Consider the following 18,699-nt stretch of genomic DNA (forward strand, 5'->3'; position numbering starts at 1 on the left):
TGACTAGTGCGGCGTCCCGCCTGTCAGACCCTTCCGTGTGCGGCAACGAGTGGCGTGGTCATGTGCTGTGTATTTCAACTTACCGCCGGGGGCAGGTGCTGCCTGCCGCCGGTGACCAGTTCTTAGCCGTCCTCAAGCCTGTGTTCCTCAGTATATTCTCTCTGGGTGTCCTCCGTGTCCCAGGAGCCGCGCACCTTGTCTGCGATTGCCGGTCTCCTAATCTTCCGTCCCGTCCTCTGACTTCCTGGTTCGCGCGTCACGTGCCGGGTCACGTGAGCGCGATGTATGCAGAATGTGCCGATTCGTCTCCTTTTCCAGCCGGAGAGAGGAGAATGTTTGTGGCAATGTAAATAGTATAGTCTGTGGGTCCCAACGCGTTTCAGCACTGATGCCTTTTTCTAGGGTTACCCATATGGTGTTCAGTGGCTTTTTTTATATGCTGTGATCGCTTTCCTGATTGGTCCTTCCTAGGTGTCCCAATCCTTACTTTGATTGGGAGGAGGACATGTCAATCATTCAAATTATGTGTCAGTCATTGGGTGTGTGACTATTTTAATTATGTGCATGATTTAGGTGGTAGTCCGATACTGTGAACCTGGATGGATATTTTTTACTGCAATATAGTAAAAAATATCCATCCAGGTTCACAGTATCATTAACTGTGACAATTCCTTTCGATCACAACAGACAATATGTTTACAACATCACTAACAGTGACATTTCCCTTTTCCATCACAACAAAGAATATTTATCATCTCCCCTCCAACAGTGCAATTTTTGGTGCACAACATTCTTCCACCTAGCAGGGTAACACATATCAATGTAAACATCAGATTTCCTATGAATAGGATATCGGACTACCACCTAAATCATGCACATAATTAAAATAGTCACACACCCAATGACTGACACATAATTTGAATGATTGACATGTCCTCCTCCCAATCAAAGTAAGGATTGGGACACCTAGGAAGGACCAATCAGGAAAGCGATCACAGCATATAAAAAAAGCCACTGAACACCATATGGGTAACCCTAGAAAAAGGCATCAGTGCTGAAACGCGTTGGGACCCACAGACTATACTATTTACATTGCCACAAACATTCTCCTCTCTCCGGCTGGAAAAGGAGACGAATCGGCACATTCTGCATACATCGCGCTCACGTGACCCGGCACGTGACGCGCGAACCAGGAAGTCAGAGGACGGGACGGAAGATTAGGAGACCGGCAATCGCAGACAAGGTGCGCGGCTCCTGGGACACGGAGGACACCCAGAGAGAATATACTGAGGAACACAGGCTTGAGGACGGCTAAGAACTGGTCACCGGCGGCAGGCAGCACCTGCCCCCGGCGGTAAGTTGAAATACACAGCACATGACCACGCCACTCGTTGCCGCACACGGAAGGGTCTGACAGGCGGGACGCCGCACTAGTCACACCATAAACCTATACCTAACAATAGACACAGCATCAGAGGATACATAGGACCAACCACACCTATGGTAAAGGTGGCCCCTAGGGCATACCTAACATTTACCTGAGCTGTAGCCTCATCAGTATACCATCAGGAGGGTATACTTCCAAAAAGGGTAGTCTGCAGGACACACCTGAAAAGTGGGTAGCCAACCTGGGACAATCATCATTGACATTGGGACATTAATCCGGTTACATCCAAAATAAAATCTTTATATCTCATTAACATTGAGTGATTGATACTACAATACTTTACATAGATACACAGAAAACACATCACTCCATACACCAATATCTACCTCTCCAATCTATCCAATCCCTGGCACATCCTATAGAGCGCGCTGACCAACACGAAACACGAACTTGAGTCTGTAAGCAACGGGATTGATGACTTGTTCAATTTTAAAAGGGCCGATGAAACGAGGTGCAAATTTCATGCTGGGAACTCTCAACCTCAAATTCTTCGTGGACAACCATACACGATCACCCACCTTGAGAGCAGGAACCGCTCTACGCTTCCTATCGGCAAACTTCTTGTACCTGAATGAGGCTTTAAGCAGGGCCGCGCGGACATTCTTCCAGTTATTTGAAAACTGACGCAAGGTGACATCCACTGCTGGAACAGAAGTTGCTGGAAGCGGTTAGAATTCTGGAACTTTAGGATGGAATCCATAGTTGATGAAGAATGGTGTTGAAGAAGATGAGGAATGGTATTGATTGTTGTGGCTCAACTCGGCCCAAGGAAGGAGTTGAACTTAGTCATCTTGGGAGGAAGACACATAAATGCGGAGGAAGGCCTCCAAGTCCTGATTCACCCTCTCGGTCTGACCATTGGTCTGAGGATGGTAAGCTGTAGAAAACTTTAACTTGACTTGGAGGGCTTGACACAAACTTCGCCAAAATTTGGCTACGAATTGTACTCCACGATCGGAGATGATCTCTTCAGGAAGACCGTGAAGTCGGAAGATCTCTTGGATAAACACTTGAGCCAACTTGGAAGCTGACGGAAGACCGGTGAGGGGTATGAAATGTGCCATCTTGGTGAACCGGTCAACTACCACCCAGATGGTATTAAACTTGTTGCATATAGGCAGGTCTGTAACAAAGTCCATCGACAAATGGGTCCACGGTCGACGGGGAACAGATAATGGAACCAGTTGCCCTGCAGGCGACTGGCGGGAGACTTTGTGTTGGGCACACTTCGGGCAAGAAGCAATAAACTCCATGACGTCCTTCTTCAGAGTTGGCCACCAGTAGGACCTAGAAATAAATTCAAGGGTTTTCTGAATGCCTGTATGTCCGGCAAAACGGGAAGCATGGGCCCAATGCATGAGCTTCTTCCTTAACACCGGCTTCACAAAACTTTTCCCTGGTGGAGGCGTAGAGTCCATCCCTACCGTGGAGAATGCCAACGGATTAATAATAGGATGCTTGTCCGCAGACTCCGACTCATTTTCTTGCTCCCATGAGCGGGAAAGGGCATCGGCCTTGCGATTCTGAGAACCCGGACAGAACTGGAGTTTAAAGTCAAACCTGGAAAAGTGCCCATCTGGCCTGACGAGGGTTAAGACATTGTGCGCTTTTCAGATATAAAAGATTCTTGTGGTCGGTAAGTATAGTAATTGAATGAGAAACTCCCTCCAACAGATATCTCCACTCCTCTAGAGCGAGCTTGATGGCTAGCAACTCCTGGTCGCCAATGGCATAGTTGCGCTCAGCTGGGGAGAACTTCCGGGAGAAGAAACTGCAAGGATGTAGATGGCCATCTTTAGCCCTCTGGGATAACACCGCTCCTACTCCAACGGAGGAGGCATCCACCTCTAAGATGAAAGGAGAGTCGATGTCGGGCTGTTTCAGAACTGGTGCAGAGATGAAACGTTGCTTTAGGAGATGAAAAGCTTGCGTAGCTTCTTCAGACCACTTGGACGGGTTAGCACCCTTCTTGGTTAATGCAGTGATAGGCGCCACAATGGTGGAAAAGTCTCGTATAAACTTTCTGTAATAATTGGCGAACTCTAAGAACCTCTGGACCCCTTTGAGGGTTAAGGGTATCGGCCAATTCTGGATTGCTTGTAGTTTCTCAGGATCCATCTCTAGTCCGGAACCGGACACAATGTAACCTAGAAACGGAATGGATTTAACTTCAAAAACACATTTCTCCAATTTGCAATAGAGATGATTGACACGGAGACGGGACAGAACCTCCTTTACCCAAAAACGATGTTCCTCTAGATTATTGGCAAAGATGAGGATATCATCTAGATATACCACGACATGGCGGTATAAGATGTCTCTGAAGATCTCATTGACGAAATGCTGGAAGACAGCTGGAGCATTGCTCAATCCGAAGGGCATGACGAGGTACTCATAATGTCCATCACGGGTGTTAAAGGCGGTCTTCCACTCGTCACCCTCACGGATCCGGATGAGATTGTAGGCACCCCTCAAATCCAACTTTGTAAAGATGGTTGCTCCGCTGACTCTATCGAAGAGCTCTGTAATCAAGGGTAAAGGATACCGGTTCTTGACGGTAATGTCATTCAGACCTCTGTAGTCGATGCACGGCCGCAGACCACCGTCTTTCTTCTTAACGAAGAAGAAGCCTGCGCCAGCTGGAGAAGAAGAAGGTCGGATAAAACCCTTCGCCAGGTTCTCTTTGATGTACTCCTCCATGGAGTGCGTCTCAGGCAGAGACAACGGATAAGTTCGGCCTCGAGGTGGAACCTTCCCTGGAATGAGATCAATTGGGCAGTCCCATTCTCTATGAGGAGGAAGGATATCAGCAGAAGCTTTACTGAACACGTCCGTGTAGTCTTGATATGGAGGAGGTGGAACATCAGACGACCTGGGGAAAGAAGAACAAACAGGAAGCACTTTGGACAAACAGGTCTCAGCACAGGAGGGACCCCATGCTAGTATCTGCGTAGTCGTCCAGTCAATCGATGGATTATGGAGGCGGAGCCATGGAAGGCCCAAAACCACTGGATGTGTGGCTCTTGGAATCACTAGGAAGGAAATAAATTCTGCATGAAGAACTCCCACTCTCAGACGAAATGGTAGAGTCCTTAGAGAAATAACTGCGTCAAATATCTTGCTGCCATCCACGGCAGTCAAGGAGATGGACGAAGAAATTCTCTCGGTGGGTAGGGACCACCGTTTAACATAAGCTTCGGTTTTGAAATTCCCAGCTGCTCCGAAATCAAGGAGGGCAATGACGTTCCTGTAACGTTGAGCAATTTGAAGCGAGACTGGGAGATTATAATCACGAGGAGATGGAGAGGAGAGCATTACTCCTAGCCGGCCCTCTCCTTGGCGATCTAGGATTTGAAGTCCATGACGTTTGGGACAGGCATTGATTGCGTGAGACGGAGCTGCACAGTAGAGACAGAGGAACTCGGAAAGACGTCTTCGGCGCTCAGCAGGGGATAGACGGGAACGACCAATTTGCATGGGCTCATCTTCGGACGGAGACGGTTGACGAGGAGGAGGATCAGAAGATTTTGGAGTGGATGACCTTCCCCGCTCAATTGCTCTTTCGCTGAACCGTAGATCAACCTTCGTGCATAATGAAATTAGCTCATCCAACTTAGAGGGCAAGTCTCTGGTAGCTAACTCATCCTTGATGCGCTCAGATAAGCCATGCCAGAATGCAGCATACAGGGCCTCGTCGTTCCATACCAGTTCGGATGCCAGGATTTGGAACTGTATTAGATACTGTCCCACAGTACGTGTTCCCTGGCGTAAACGGAGAATCTCAGATGAAGCAGAGGTTACCCGGCCTGGCTCGTCGAAGATGCGCCTGAATGTTGCCACAAAGTCAGTATAGGAGGACAGCAGGGGATCAGACTTCTCCCATAAAGGTGATGCCCAGTCAAGGGCTGAGAAGGGAGATGATATAGGCAATTTTAGTACGGTCACTGGGGAAATTGCCAGGTTGAAGCTCAAAATGGATTTCGCATTGGTTGAGAAATCCCCTGCAGAACCTTGAAGATCCGTCAAATTTTGCTGGCGTTGGAAGGTGAAGACGTGGAATGGAAATGGGCAAGGTGGGTGGGGTTACAGCTGGTGTCACTGTGGTGGACGCACCGGACGTGTAAGGTTCACGGAGGGTCGTTTGAATCCCATCCAGCCGCGTAGAGAGATCCTGGAGACAGCAGATGATATGGCCTTGTGCAGCCTCCTGATGTTCAAGTCGGGCTGCCAGTTCTTGCATCGGCCTAGCCGCTTGATCCTGGTCTCCGGCTGGATTCATATGGTCAGTGCTTACTGTCACAACTGAGGGTTTTAGCTGACAGGAGGAATCCTCAGTTGTAGGGGCTGAGAAGAACTTAAACCGGGGAGGTTTAATCAGACCCCTGGACATGTAAGTGTTAAAAGGAAACCCGAAGGTGTGACCATGACAAACAGGTAAAAGTAAATTAAAAGTTTATTGACAAACTCCGTGTAACAACAGACAGCAAATGATGACAGTGGCAATAAATAATATTCCTGGAACACTTTGACCATGGAAGGTGTAACAGAGCACTGGTAGGTTAAGAACAGCTGTTAAAGTCCTTGATGGAAAAACCTTACCAGGCCTGGCTGTAGTAGTGCAGATAACCAAGGAACATGCCAGTAGATGGAATAGATGAAGTTGGTAACTTGAATCAGCTGTTGTGTTTGCTGGATAGAACCAGCCAGATGGTAAGACACGGAGTGGATGCTGAGTGGGATCAGCCAGGTGATAAAGTCACTGAGTGAATGCTGGATGGAACCAGCCAGGTAATGATACACGGAGTGGAAACTGTAAGATGCTAGGGAGCGTGGAAACAGAGGAGTTAAAGGAAGGTTACCGGTGGTAGTGGATACTGCTGATAAGTAGGAATCCGCTGGAACAACACCGGCACTTTAAGGATACTGGAAACTGCTGGAAGCAGGCTGCTGGAAGCAGATGGGTTAATAGCTGGAAGCTGGATCAGCCACGGAGGACTGCAGAGTCAGGCTGCACCGCAGGATGGTAGGCAGGTGCGGGTCTCTTAGTGGATGCTGGAGACAGGAGCTGGAACCTGGAAAAACAACCACAGGAGAGAGACTGGAACAAGGTATGACAAACAAAGCACTGACGATTTCCTGGCCCAGGCACAGGATACTTATACCTGCAGCAATGCAGGCATTGGCTGGGCAATTATGCAGATTTCCAGAGGCAGTGGATTGGTGGAACTGAGACATGTGATTGGATCCAACATGGCTGCGCCCATGTTAGAACTTGGAGGGAAAGCTGGTTTGGAAACCATGTGGAAACATAACAGTAATGGCGGCGCCGGCCGCAGAGGACAGGAGACGCCATGCAGGATTCAAACATGGCGCTGCTGTGACAGCGTCTCAGCTTGACAGGAGGGATATGCAGAATGTGGACACAGATGAGATCCGGCCTTGGAACGCTGAGCCAGCCTCAGGAGACATCTGAAAGGCAAGTAATGGCGTCCGAGTCCCCGGATCGTGACATATACAAGATAAAAAATAAATAAATTAGAAACAGATGAAAAATATACAAACAGACTCCAATCTATCAATTTGTATATAATACACCTACCACTGCAAAGGGTGAGCAGCAACAATTACAGGTTCATTCCCACATAGAGCAGACAGACTGCCAATGCCACTCACTCCAGATATCTGCCAGTGGATTTTTTCCCCCCAGGAAATGTAAAAATAATTTTATTTCTATAGCGCTCTTTCTCCAACAGGACTCAAGGCATTTTACAGACATCAAAAACAATGCACATGATACAGAATATTTAAGTAATACAGCAGCATACATAAAAAAAGAAAACCTAGAGCACACAGTAAGCATACTGCAGGATTGGTGTAGGCATTTTGGGTAATAATTTCCACGGGTTGTGTATCCCATCCTCACAGGGTACCAGGTGAGGCAGCCATCTTGGGCGAACTGCGTAGGATTTCCCTGGGTGGAATAGTCTATTCCTAGAAGAGATGATACAAAATGGGGTGATTGCAGCATCCTAATGCTCTGAGAAGGGTCTCAACAAAACAGTCAGGCCCATATGTTTTTCATCCCATTCACAAGCATACCAGGTGAGGCAGCCATGTTGGGCGCACTACGAAGGTTACACTGTGGGAGGTGAGCCATACAAGGGCCTAATGCGTATATAGGAAAACTGACACTTTTGTAATAGTATGATATACTCTGTATGGAAAGATCCACGTAAAGCCCATCCTGCCTACGGAGGAACCATCTGAGGCAACCATCTGGGGCGCACTACGTAGATTACCGCAGACAGGGTGTGCAATCAGTGGAGGTACACATTACAGGGATAGCACACAGTGGGGTGGAAGTATGCTATTAGGGAGAAAAAAAGCACATAGTAAGAAGAACACATTTATAGGTGACCAATGGAGCGCGGAAAATTGAAGTAACATTATTTTGATAAAATTATAAATGTCCTGGTCTCATGGGAGCAGTACAGCTGGGAATGATAATGTGAGCATCTGCACATTAGATATGTTTTACTAATGATTTCATTATGCTCATTTTTCATTTTGATATTAAATAAATGTAAATTTATAAAATGTATTAAGTAAAATAGTGTTCCAACCAAGAAAACAGAGGGTTGAAAAGATAGGGATAACATACTGATAATATAAAAGTTATAGATTGTTATGAGCCACGGCTGTGGCTCATTCCTGTTTTGCAGTTTTGTTCTGTATTTCATGTTATACTTCTGTTTATGTTCCCCGTGGGTGTCATGGGGTGCTCGGAGCTCACCCTTAAGGAGGGGATACTGTTATGAACCACAGGTAGTGGTTCATTCCTATTTTATGTTTATAAAGTTGTCTTGCATGCCAGGATTTCCCGTTGCTCTGTTTTAGAATACTCTTGTCTGCTGCCGCTGGTGAGTCTGTGTAATTGCAGCTTGTTTTCATGTGTTCAGCCTCACCTGGCTGCTAATTGCATCTTGTCAGTTTAGAGTCATGCACAGGGCAGCTGCATGGGATTATTAATTAGGCCTCTCTGTTATATGCTGGCTGTTTGCAATTCACAGATGCTGGTGATATTCCTTGGTTTGCAGTCTGCTTGAAGTTTGAGCTGGTTCCTGTCAGTCCCTGTGTTGATTCCTGTGTCAGTCCCTGTGTCGATTCCTGTGTCTGATCCCGTGTCCTGCTGTGAGGCGTTCCTGCCCTGAGTTCCAGTGGCTTTGCCTGTCCCTGGTCAAGTCTTCTGGCTTCCTGGTGTCCACCGGTCTGTCGTTTGGGATTCTGCCTGTCCTCCAGTTCTGAGAGTCAGTGTCGGCAGCATTAGAAGTTCCTGTCCGTTTGCCAGTATTCGTACCGGTTCCGTGAGTAGCGGCTCTCCCGCGTCCGTTGGCCTAGGCCGCTGTATTCCATTATTGTTTCTGTCCCTGGTGTTTTGCAGAGGGTTCTGCTTGTGCTGTCACCGCCGGTACACAAAGGTATTGTGTCGGCGTGTGATCAGCATTTCCTTTGTTGTTCTTTTCCTTTGGCGGTTTCTCCGCACATACTTTAGGTTTTTAGTTAGCTTGTAGCCCCTGGCCTGTTTGCTTAGTTAGAGGTCCTCTTGTTATCATTCTGCCTCGGATTTCCCTTTGTCTATCATTAAGACCGGGGGGCACCGGAGTTGGGCAGACATAATCCGCCCTTCAAACGTGGCTGCCAAGGGCTCAAGAAACCATAGTCTCGCAAGGGATTTCCGATAGCACGGGTGAGACAACAGAGTTAGGGCGCCAGGGGCTATTCCCTTTCCATTCCCCTTTCCCAGCGTTACGTCCTGGTGCTCTGGACTCACTTCATGAACATCTCCCTTGTTCTGAGCACCAGGAACCTAACATTATCACCAGCCATACCACAAAAAAGAAATAAAACTTTTTTTTCTTTTTTGGCCCAGTCCAGTGTCTAGTCTAGAATCCAGTCCTGTCTAGAATTCAGTGTTTAGAATCCAGTCCGGTGTTTAGAATCCAGTCCGGTGTTTAGAATCCAGTCCGGTGTTTAGAATCCAGTCCGGTGTTTAAAAAATAAATAAATAAATACATAAATAATAAAAAAAAAATACAAAAAGTCTTGTTTTGTTTAGCAAAATTTAGTCTTGCCTTGCCTTGCCTTTTCTTGCCTTGTCTTGTCTAGTTTTAAATCCTCCTATGTCTACTATGCAAGCCCTGCAGGCATCTCTCGCAGCCCTGAACTCTGTATTCAGTGCTTTGAGACCAGAGCGACTAGAAGTTTTGCAGCAATCCCTAAAGCAACTGCAAAACCTTCTGACTAAAATCTTGCTCATTTTGCCAGAAGTCGTTGAGAGTACATCTATCTCTAAAGAGACTCTTGTTCACAGTATGGTGACAAGAGAATCCTCTGGTTTAATTGAAGAGAAAAGGTTTAAAAGTTTTCTGCGGCCCAGGCTCTCAGAAGAGGAGCGTCTGCGTCGCAGAAACTTAAACTTATGCCTATATTGTGGGGGTTTAGGCCATTATCTGCAGACCTGTGAGTTGCGCAAGCCAAAGTGTGGTGACGAGTCTTGCCCTCTGGCCAAGTTGAGTCATGATACAAGACCTACTCCTGTCTCTACTGTGGCAGAGGTACTTGTCACACAACCCACACAAAAAAGCTTTCTGTCCTATAATTGGGGTCCTTGGGCAAGGGAGCCCCATTATAGATTCAGGAATCAAAAGAGAATGTTTCTCTCCTCTCTTGAGGTTCCTGTGGAAGCGGAGTTGCAAGTCCCTGGAGTGGTGCCTGATGCCCAGGTTCCTGGAGTGGTGCCCGATGCCCAGGTTCCTGGAGTGGTGCCCGATGCCCAGGTTCCTGGAGTGGTGCCCGATGCCCAGGTTCCTGGAGTGGTGCCCGATGCCCAGGTTCCTGGAGTGGTGCCCGATGCCCAGGTTCCCGGAGTGGTGCCCGATGCCCAGGTTCCCGGAGTGGTGCCCGATGCCCAGGTTCCCGGAGTGGTGCCCGATGCCCAGGGTCCCGGAGTGGTGCCCGATGCCCAGGGTCCCGGAGTGGTGCCCGATGCCCAGGGTCCCGGAGCGGTGCCCGATGCCCAGGGTCCCGGAGCGGTGCCCGATGCCCAGAGTGCTGGAGCGGTACCCGATGCCCAGAGTGCTGGAGCGGTACCCGATGCCCAGAGTGCTGGAGCGGTACCCGATGCCCAGAGTGCTGGAGCGGTACCCGATGCCCTAGCTTATAGAGGGACATCAAATATTATAGTTCAGGTGTCCATACCGGAAGGGGTCTCAGAAGCTGTTACCCCAGGTAGGGACTTGAAAAGCGCAACCCTAGAAAGGGTCTCTAAAACCATAGTTCTTGAGGGGAACTCGAGAAGCAAAACCCCAGAAGGGATCTTTGAAGTAATATCCCCAAGTGGGGTCTCGAGAGACGCAGCCCCAAAGAAGGGTCTAGAAGTCGCTTCCCCAGGAAAGAACTTAAGAAGCATAGCATTAGTGGAGGATCTGAACGTTATTGCTTCAGCAAAAGTCCCGGAAGTCATAGTCCCGGGAGAACTTTCGATAATTATCGACTCAGAGAGGGAGGCCGATGGCCCGATCCCAGTCAGGGAGGCCAACGGCCCGGTCCCAGTAAAAGAATCCGAGGTGCTGGCCCCAGCGGGGTTCTTGGAGGCCACTGCCCCAGCGGGGTTCCCGGAGGCCACTGCCCCAGCGGGGTTCCCGGAGGCCACTGCCCCAGCGGGGTTCCCGGAGGCCACTGCCCCGGGTGGGGTTCAGAAAGTCACTGCCCCGGGTGGGGTTCAGAAAGTCACTGCCCCGGGTGGGGTTCAGAAAGTCACTGCCCCGGGTGGGGTTCAGAAAGTCACTGCCCCGGGTGGGGTTCAGAAAGTCACTGCCCCGGGTGGGGTTCAGAAAGTCTCAGCCCCGGGTGGGGTTCAGAGAGTCTCAGCCTTGAGTTAGGTCAATAGTGACCAGGTCCTAGCAAAGCACTCCAGTCAGTCAGATGAGAAGGAAACAGATCCTGACTCTGATATCTCAACATCCATAACCTTTGATGGGGACTTCGCCCAATTTCTGGCGCTTTTCAAACACTATTACACTATTATGTTGTCTAGACCATTTCTGGGCATCACTTCAGAAAACCTTGGGCTCTATCTGATTTATTCTTTTAGAGGAGAGCCTTCTGAGTGTGCGACCAGTCTAATGAAAGCTGAAGATCCCATTCTTCAGGATCCCCTAGCATTCTGTGATGCAATTGTTAAAAGATACGGTTCCAAAGAAATTGGTTCAGGTTCCTCTAAGTCACCCGTCTTGTCTGCTGAGAGTCCACCAAATACTGTAAACTCGGCACAAGAGTCCCAGCCCGTTGTTTTGACTGCAGGATGTGCTTTTTTGACTTCTTCTAATAATAATAGTACTTTACCAGAAAGTTCAGCTCCCAAGGGTATGAGACCTGTCTCTGATTTGAACGCAGCCTTGCTGGGTGGTACCATCAGTTCAGACAATGTTTGGGGAATTACCTTGGTCAGACCTAAAGAGCTTTGTAAAAAGAAGAAGTAGAAGAAGAAAAAGAAATAATTTTTGACTCTTGCCTTGATAAAAAAGAGAGATTTTTTTTTTCCTTGTCTTGTGTCCAGTGGCCACCATCAATGGGAGGGCACTGTTACAAGTTGTTGCTACAGCTTGTTTTTTGTTTTCTTGTCTGATAGACCAGTGTGTCAGGTTGTTTTTTTTTTTTGTATCCCTTGTTCTGGATAGTCTGAATTTTGGGGTCTTTTGACCCCTCCTCAAGGGGGGGGTAATGTTATGAGCCACGGCTGTGGCTCATTCCTGTTTTGCAGTTTTGTTCTGTATTTCATGTTATACTTCTGTTTATGTTCCCCGTGGGTGTCATGGGGTGCTCGGAGCTCACCCTTAAGGAGGGGATACTGTTATGAACCACAGGTAGTGGTTCATTCCTATTTTATGTTTATAAAGTTGTCTTGCATGCCAGGATTTCCCGTTGCTCTGTTTTAGAATACTCTTGTCTGCTGCCGCTGGTGAGTCTGTGTAATTGCAGCTTGTTTTCATGTGTTCAGCCTCACCTGGCTGCTAATTGCATCTTGTCAGTTTAGAGTCATGCACAGGGCAGCTGCATGGGATTATTAATTAGGCCTCTCTGTTATATGCTGGCTGTTTGCAATTCACAGATGCTGGTGATATTCCTTGGTTTGCAGTCTGCTTGAAGTTTGAGCTGGTTCCTGTCAGTCCCTGTGTTGATTCCTGTGTCAGTCCCTGTGTCGATTCCTGTGTCTGATCCCGTGTCCTGCTGTGAGGCGTTCCTGCCCTGAGTTCCAGTGGCTTTGCCTGTCCCTGGTCAAGTCTTCTGGCTTCCTGGTGTCCACCGGTCTGTCGTTTGGGATTCTGCCTGTCCTCCAGTTCTGAGAGTCAGTGTCGGCAGCATTAGAAGTTCCTGTCCGTTTGCCAGTATTCGTACCGGTTCCGTGAGTAGCGGCTCTCCCGCGTCCGTTGGCCTAGGCCGCTGTATTCCATTATTGTTTCTGTCCCTGGTGTTTTGCAGAGGGTTCTGCTTGTGCTGTCACCGCCGGTACACAAAGGTATTGTGTCGGCGTGTGATCAGCATTTCCTTTGTTGTTCTTTTCCTTTGGCGGTTTCTCCGCACATACTTTAGGTTTTTAGTTAGCTTGTAGCCCCTGGCCTGTTTGCTTAGTTAGAGGTCCTCTTGTTATCATCCTGTCTCGGATTTCCCTTTGTCTCTCATTAAGACCGGGGGGCACCGGAGTTGGGCAGACATAATCCGCCCTTCAAACGTGGCTGCCAAGGGCTCAAGAAACCATAGTCTCGCAAGGGATTTCCGATAGCACGGGTGAGACAACAGAGTTAGGGCGCCAGGGGCTATTCCCTTTCCATTCCCCTTTCCCAGCGTTACGTCCTGGTGCTCTGGACTCACTTCATGAACATCTCCCTTGTTCTGAGCACCAGGAACCTAACATAGATAACATTTACACAATTTTTTTATCAAAAGGAGCAAAGGGCTCAATAAGGGATTTACCTTGCTTTGCACTTGTATAATCTCACCATTAAATAGGCAACCGGCAAATATCTCAGATCACATGAATGGCCTGATTCCGAGGTAGGAGTAAAGCAAAAAAGAGGAAGTAACTGTACCTGGGCACACCATGCTGCAATGAAGGGAGCTTATGCATTTATTTGTAGTGCATGCAGGGTAAATACTAGCAGATTTTGCGTGTTGCCCACAAATGCAGTTTTTTTTTGTATTTTTACATTGCAGTTTATATATGAAATTACACACACACCTCTTTAATGTAAGTGGGGATTTTTTAAAATCTTTTTTGTTGCACTAAGGGGGTCATTCCGAGTTGATCGCTAGCTGCTTTCGGTCGCTGCGCACAATCAGGCAAAAAAATGGGCACTTCTGCGTATGCGGCGCAATGCGCACGTGCGTCGTACTATTACAATGAACGATGTAGTTTCACACAAGGTCTAGCAAAGCATTTCAGTCACACTGCTGGCCGCAGAGTGATTGACATGAAGTGGGCGTTTCTGGGTGTCAACTGACCGTTTTCATGGAGTGTTCGAAAAAACGCAGGCGTGCCAAGAAAAACGCAGGCGTGGCTGGGTGAACGAAAGGCGTGTTTGTGGTGTCAAAACAGGAACTGAACAGTCTGAAGTGATTGCAAGCGCTGAGTAGGTCTGAAGCTTCTCTGAAACTGCACAAAATAATTTTATAGCCGCTGTGCGATACTTTCGTTCGCACTTCTGCTAAGCTAAAATACACTCCCAGTGGGAGGCGGCATAGCGTTTGCACGGCTGGTAAAAACTGCTAGCGAGCAAACAACTCGGAGTGACCACCTAAGTAAGGGGCTCCCGATAGAGCAATTGAATTTGTGGCTACATTCGGCCACGGATGCAAACATTTCTGCTCACAGCCTCTTAAAGTGGCTAGCAGAAATGTGTGAAAAGTTGTCTGTTTGGGCGCATAAATGGCACTTTTTGCATCATTCCCATTAGCTTAGACGGGTTTAGCCTCTTTGCATGGCTAAACCCAGTGATTTTGGTTGCAACAAGTGTGATAATTAATGGTTATCCGTTGCAGTTGCGCTCCGTCGGGCAACCCTTAATTAACACAGCAAGAAAAAATGTAATATCCCCTAAACCTCTCTTACATCTGCCCCACCTCTAGTGCAACATGATAATTCCAAAGTGCAGTTACTTGATCTTTTTGCTTTACTCCTAGCTCAGAATCAGACCCTAAATAAGGTACATTTATCCTCTAAAAAGTTGAAATGCATTTCATTGCAAATGTCATCATCTGCCTACAGTAGCAGCAGTTCTTGTTTTATTGCCTTTGTATTTGTCTCTTTCAGATACAAGAAACAGATGCAGTGATCTATCTGCTCTGAAAACTTCTTGCCCACATGTCATGAACGAGAAGAAGAGCAGCTGTCATGATGTCCTAAAACCTAGCATTGCCAGTGATTTAACAGAAACATGTATGACTATTGATGAGCTACAAAGCGGAGGTATACCGAAATCACCAGTAAATTTGTCACCAACAACATCATTAGAGCCTCAATGTTCACACACTTGGCTTCAAAACATTAAAGATACAAGCAATCAAGTTGCAAACAGTGATATACAAGCACTGCACGAGCATCTTTTGGATTGGAGCACTCCTAGAAAGTTATTGGTGCCTTGCAGTAGGCCTCTAACAGGTAAACCAATGGCACAGGCTGCAGGACGTTTACAAGCTTTGGAAAAACTGAATCATTGCACTGTGACTGGCGGGAAAGCATTAAAAAGACCAAGAACAAAGGGAAAGTCTGAAAGTGCTGCATGTGAGGTTCCCGCAAAGAGAAGTGGCGGTAACATGATTTTGCAATATGATAACAGGGGAAGTAATGGCTTCATAGAGACACCAACACACAATGAAATTGGAACAAAGCGTGTAAAGGAAAATTCAGACTACAATTTTTCATCAGATTGGAGCCCCCCTAAAATTAATTTTCTCTACTTAGATATATCTTCAGAATTTGAGGCAACAGTATCCAGTGACGATGAAGAGACGACTCTGTCTGCTGCATTAGATAGTGTTGTAATGCAGACCAGCAATGACTCCTCTATGCCACATTCTGAGGAGGATTCTCAGATCACAATACAGAATAGGTTTGCTAATAATATATCACACGTACTATGTTCACAGTCTGATGTGCTAATAAAATCTCCAAATTCCATTAATAACACACTGAAAGACGTTTTATCTTCTCACCTGGTCACCATGGATTTTACAAAAAGTCATTTCGGAGCAACAGATCAGCTTTCTTGTGAGACACATAGGGCTTCTGAAAAGGCATTGCACATGGACCAGGCTCAGATTCCATGTCCAGGTTCCAGATCGCATTATAATAACAGCCAGGAAGAAAATGTTAGCTGTATCTCTGAAGAGAATGCAAGCTTTCAGACTGACTGGGTGTCTCCTGTTGGCATATGCATGTCTGATGACAGTCTAAGCAGTGATTCCTATTGCTCATTTACAGAAAACAACCCAGTGTCAGGCTCAGAACCAAATCATCCCAGCAATAATAATGCCACTGTACAATACATTGACAGTGATGTGACAAAACACACAAATGGAAGCCCAGTTATATGTGAAGACTTATTAACAGGTATTCTGGAATCCAGTGACCCTTCAGTTTTGAGCTCCCATAGATCTGATCATCTAAACTGCAAGGTATGTTCTAGAGATTATCTGAACAAATCACTTATGACTTGATTGTTGAGTTATTGAGTTATTGACAAGGGTCATGGATATATTTTAAGTAATTATTCTCCTCAAATACATATTTCTCTGACGTCCTAAGTGGATGCTGGGGACTCCGTCAGGACCATGGGGATTAGCGGCTCCGCAGGAGACAGGGCACAAAAGTAAAAGCTTTAGGATCAGGTGGTGTGCACTGGCTCCTCCCCCTATGACCCTCCTCCAAGCCTCAGTTAGATTTTTGTGCCCGGCCGAGAAGGGTGCAATCTAGGTGGCTCTCCTAAAGAGCTGCTTAGAGTAAAAGTTTTGTTAGGTTTTTTATTTTCAGTGAGTCCTGCTGGCAACAGGCTCACTGCTACGAGGGACTTAGGGGAGAAGAAGTGAACTCACCTGCGTGCAGGATGGATTGGCTTCTTAGGCTACTGGACACCATTAGCTCCAGAGGGATCGAACACAGGCCCAGCCATGGAGTCCGGTCCCAGAGCCGCGCCGCCGACCCCCTTGCAGATGCCGAAGAGTGAAGAGGTCCAGAAACCGGCGGCAGAAGACTTTTCAGTCTTCATGAGGTAGCGCACAGCACTGCAGCTGTGCGCCATTGTTGTCAGCACACTTCACACCAGCGGTCACTGAGGGTGCAGGGCGCTGGGGGGGGCGCCCTGGGCAGCAATGAAATACCTATACTGGCTAAAAGATACATCACATATAGCCCCTCGGGCTATATGGATGTATTTAACCCCTGCCAGGTCTCAGAAAAACGGGAGAAGAAGCCCGCCGAAAAGGGGGCGGGGCCTATTCTCCTCAGCACACAGCGCCATTTTCCCTCACAGAAATGCTGGTGGGAAGGCTCCCAGGCTCTCCCCTGCACTGCACTACAGAAACAGGGTTAAAACAGAGAGGGGGGGCACTTATTTGGCGATATGATTATATATATTAAGATGCTATAAGGGATAAGCACTTATATAAAGGTTGTCCCTGTATAATTATAGCGTTTTGGTGTGTGCTGGCAAACTCTCCCTCTGTCTCTCCAAAGGGCTAGTGGGGTCCTGTCCTCTATCAGAGCATTCCCTGTGTGTGTGCTGTGTGTCGGTACGTGTGTGTCGACATGTATGAGGACGATGTTGGTGAGGAGGCGGAGCAATTGCCTGTAATGGTGATGTCAATTTCTAGGGAGTCGACACCGGAATGGATGGCTTATTTAAGGAATTACGTGATAATGTCAACACGCTGCAAGGTCGGTTGACGACATGAGACGGCCGGCAAACCAATTAGTACCTGTCCAGGCGTCTCAAACACCGTCAGGGGCGTTAAAACGTCCTTTTACCTCAGTCGGTCGACACAGACACGGACACTGACTCCAGTGTCGACGGTGAAGAAACAAACGTATTTTCCTTTAGGGCCACACGTTACTTGTTAAGGGCAATGAAGGAGGTGTTACATATTTCTGATACTACAAGTACCACAAAAAAGGGTATTATGTGGAGTGTGAAAAAACTACCTGTGGTTTTTCCTGAATCAGATAAATTAAATGAAGTGTGTGATGATGCGTGGGTTTCCCCCGATAGAAAATTATTGGCGGTATACCCTTTCCCGCCAGAAGTTATGGCGCGTTGGGAAACACCCCTTAGGGTGGATAAGGCGCTCACACGCTTATCAAAACAAGTGGCGTTACCGTCTCCAGATACGGCCGCCCTCAAGGAGCCAACTGATAGGAGGCTGGAAAATATCCTAAAAAGTATATACACACATACTGGTGTTATACTGCGACCAGCGATCGCCTCAGCCTGGATGGGCAGCGCTGGGGTGGCTTGGTCGGATTCCCTGACTGAAAATATTGATACCCTTGACAGGGACAGTATTTTATTGACTATAGAGCATTTAAAGGATGCATTTCTATATATGCGAGATGCACAGAGGGATATTTGCACTCTGGCATCAAGAGTAAGTGCGATGTCCATATCTGCCAGAAGATGTTTATGGACACGACAGTGGTCAGGTGATGCAGATTCCAAACGGCACATGGAAGTATTGCCGTATAAAGGGGAGGAGTTATTTGGGGTCGGTCCATCGGACCTGGTGGCCACGGCAACAGCTGGAAAATCCACCTTTTTTACCCCATGTCACATCTCAGCAGAAAAAGACATCGTCTTTTCAGCCTCAGTCCTTTCGTCCCCATAAGGGCAAGCGGGCAAAAGGCCAGTCATATCTGCCCAGGGATAGAGGTAAGGGAAGAAGACTGCAGCAGGCAGCCCATTCCCAGGAACAGAAGCCTTCCACCGCTTCTGCCAAGTCCTCAGCATGACGCTGGGGCCGTACAAACAGGTGCGGTGGGGGGTCGTCTCAAGAGTTTCAGCACGCAGTGGGCTCACTCGCAAGTGGACCCCTGGATCCTACAAGTAGTATCCCAGGGGTACAGATTGGAAATTCGAGACGTCTCCCCCTCGCAGGTTCCTGAAGTTTGCTTTACCAACGTCTCCCTCCGACAGGGAGGCAGT

The 18,699-nt window shown here is 47.7% G+C and overlaps 1 protein-coding gene across 9 annotated transcripts in view; it reads left to right on the top strand.

The window, feature by feature from the left end:
* FAM178B (family with sequence similarity 178 member B) overlaps positions 1–18,699 on the top strand; it is a 1,338,131-nt gene that overhangs the window by 330,907 nt on the left and 988,525 nt on the right. For all 9 annotated transcript variants that reach the window (XM_063931992.1, XM_063931993.1, XM_063931991.1 and 6 more), the window contains exon 4: positions 14,817–16,180. In XM_063931992.1, coding sequence (XP_063788062.1) covers positions 14,817–16,180 — 1,364 coding nt within the window. The remainder of the gene's footprint in view (positions 1–14,816; positions 16,181–18,699) is intronic.

This window comes from Pseudophryne corroboree, chromosome 6 (genome assembly GCF_028390025.1).
Source record: "Pseudophryne corroboree isolate aPseCor3 chromosome 6, aPseCor3.hap2, whole genome shotgun sequence".
Taxonomy (NCBI): Eukaryota; Metazoa; Chordata; class Amphibia; order Anura; family Myobatrachidae; genus Pseudophryne; species Pseudophryne corroboree.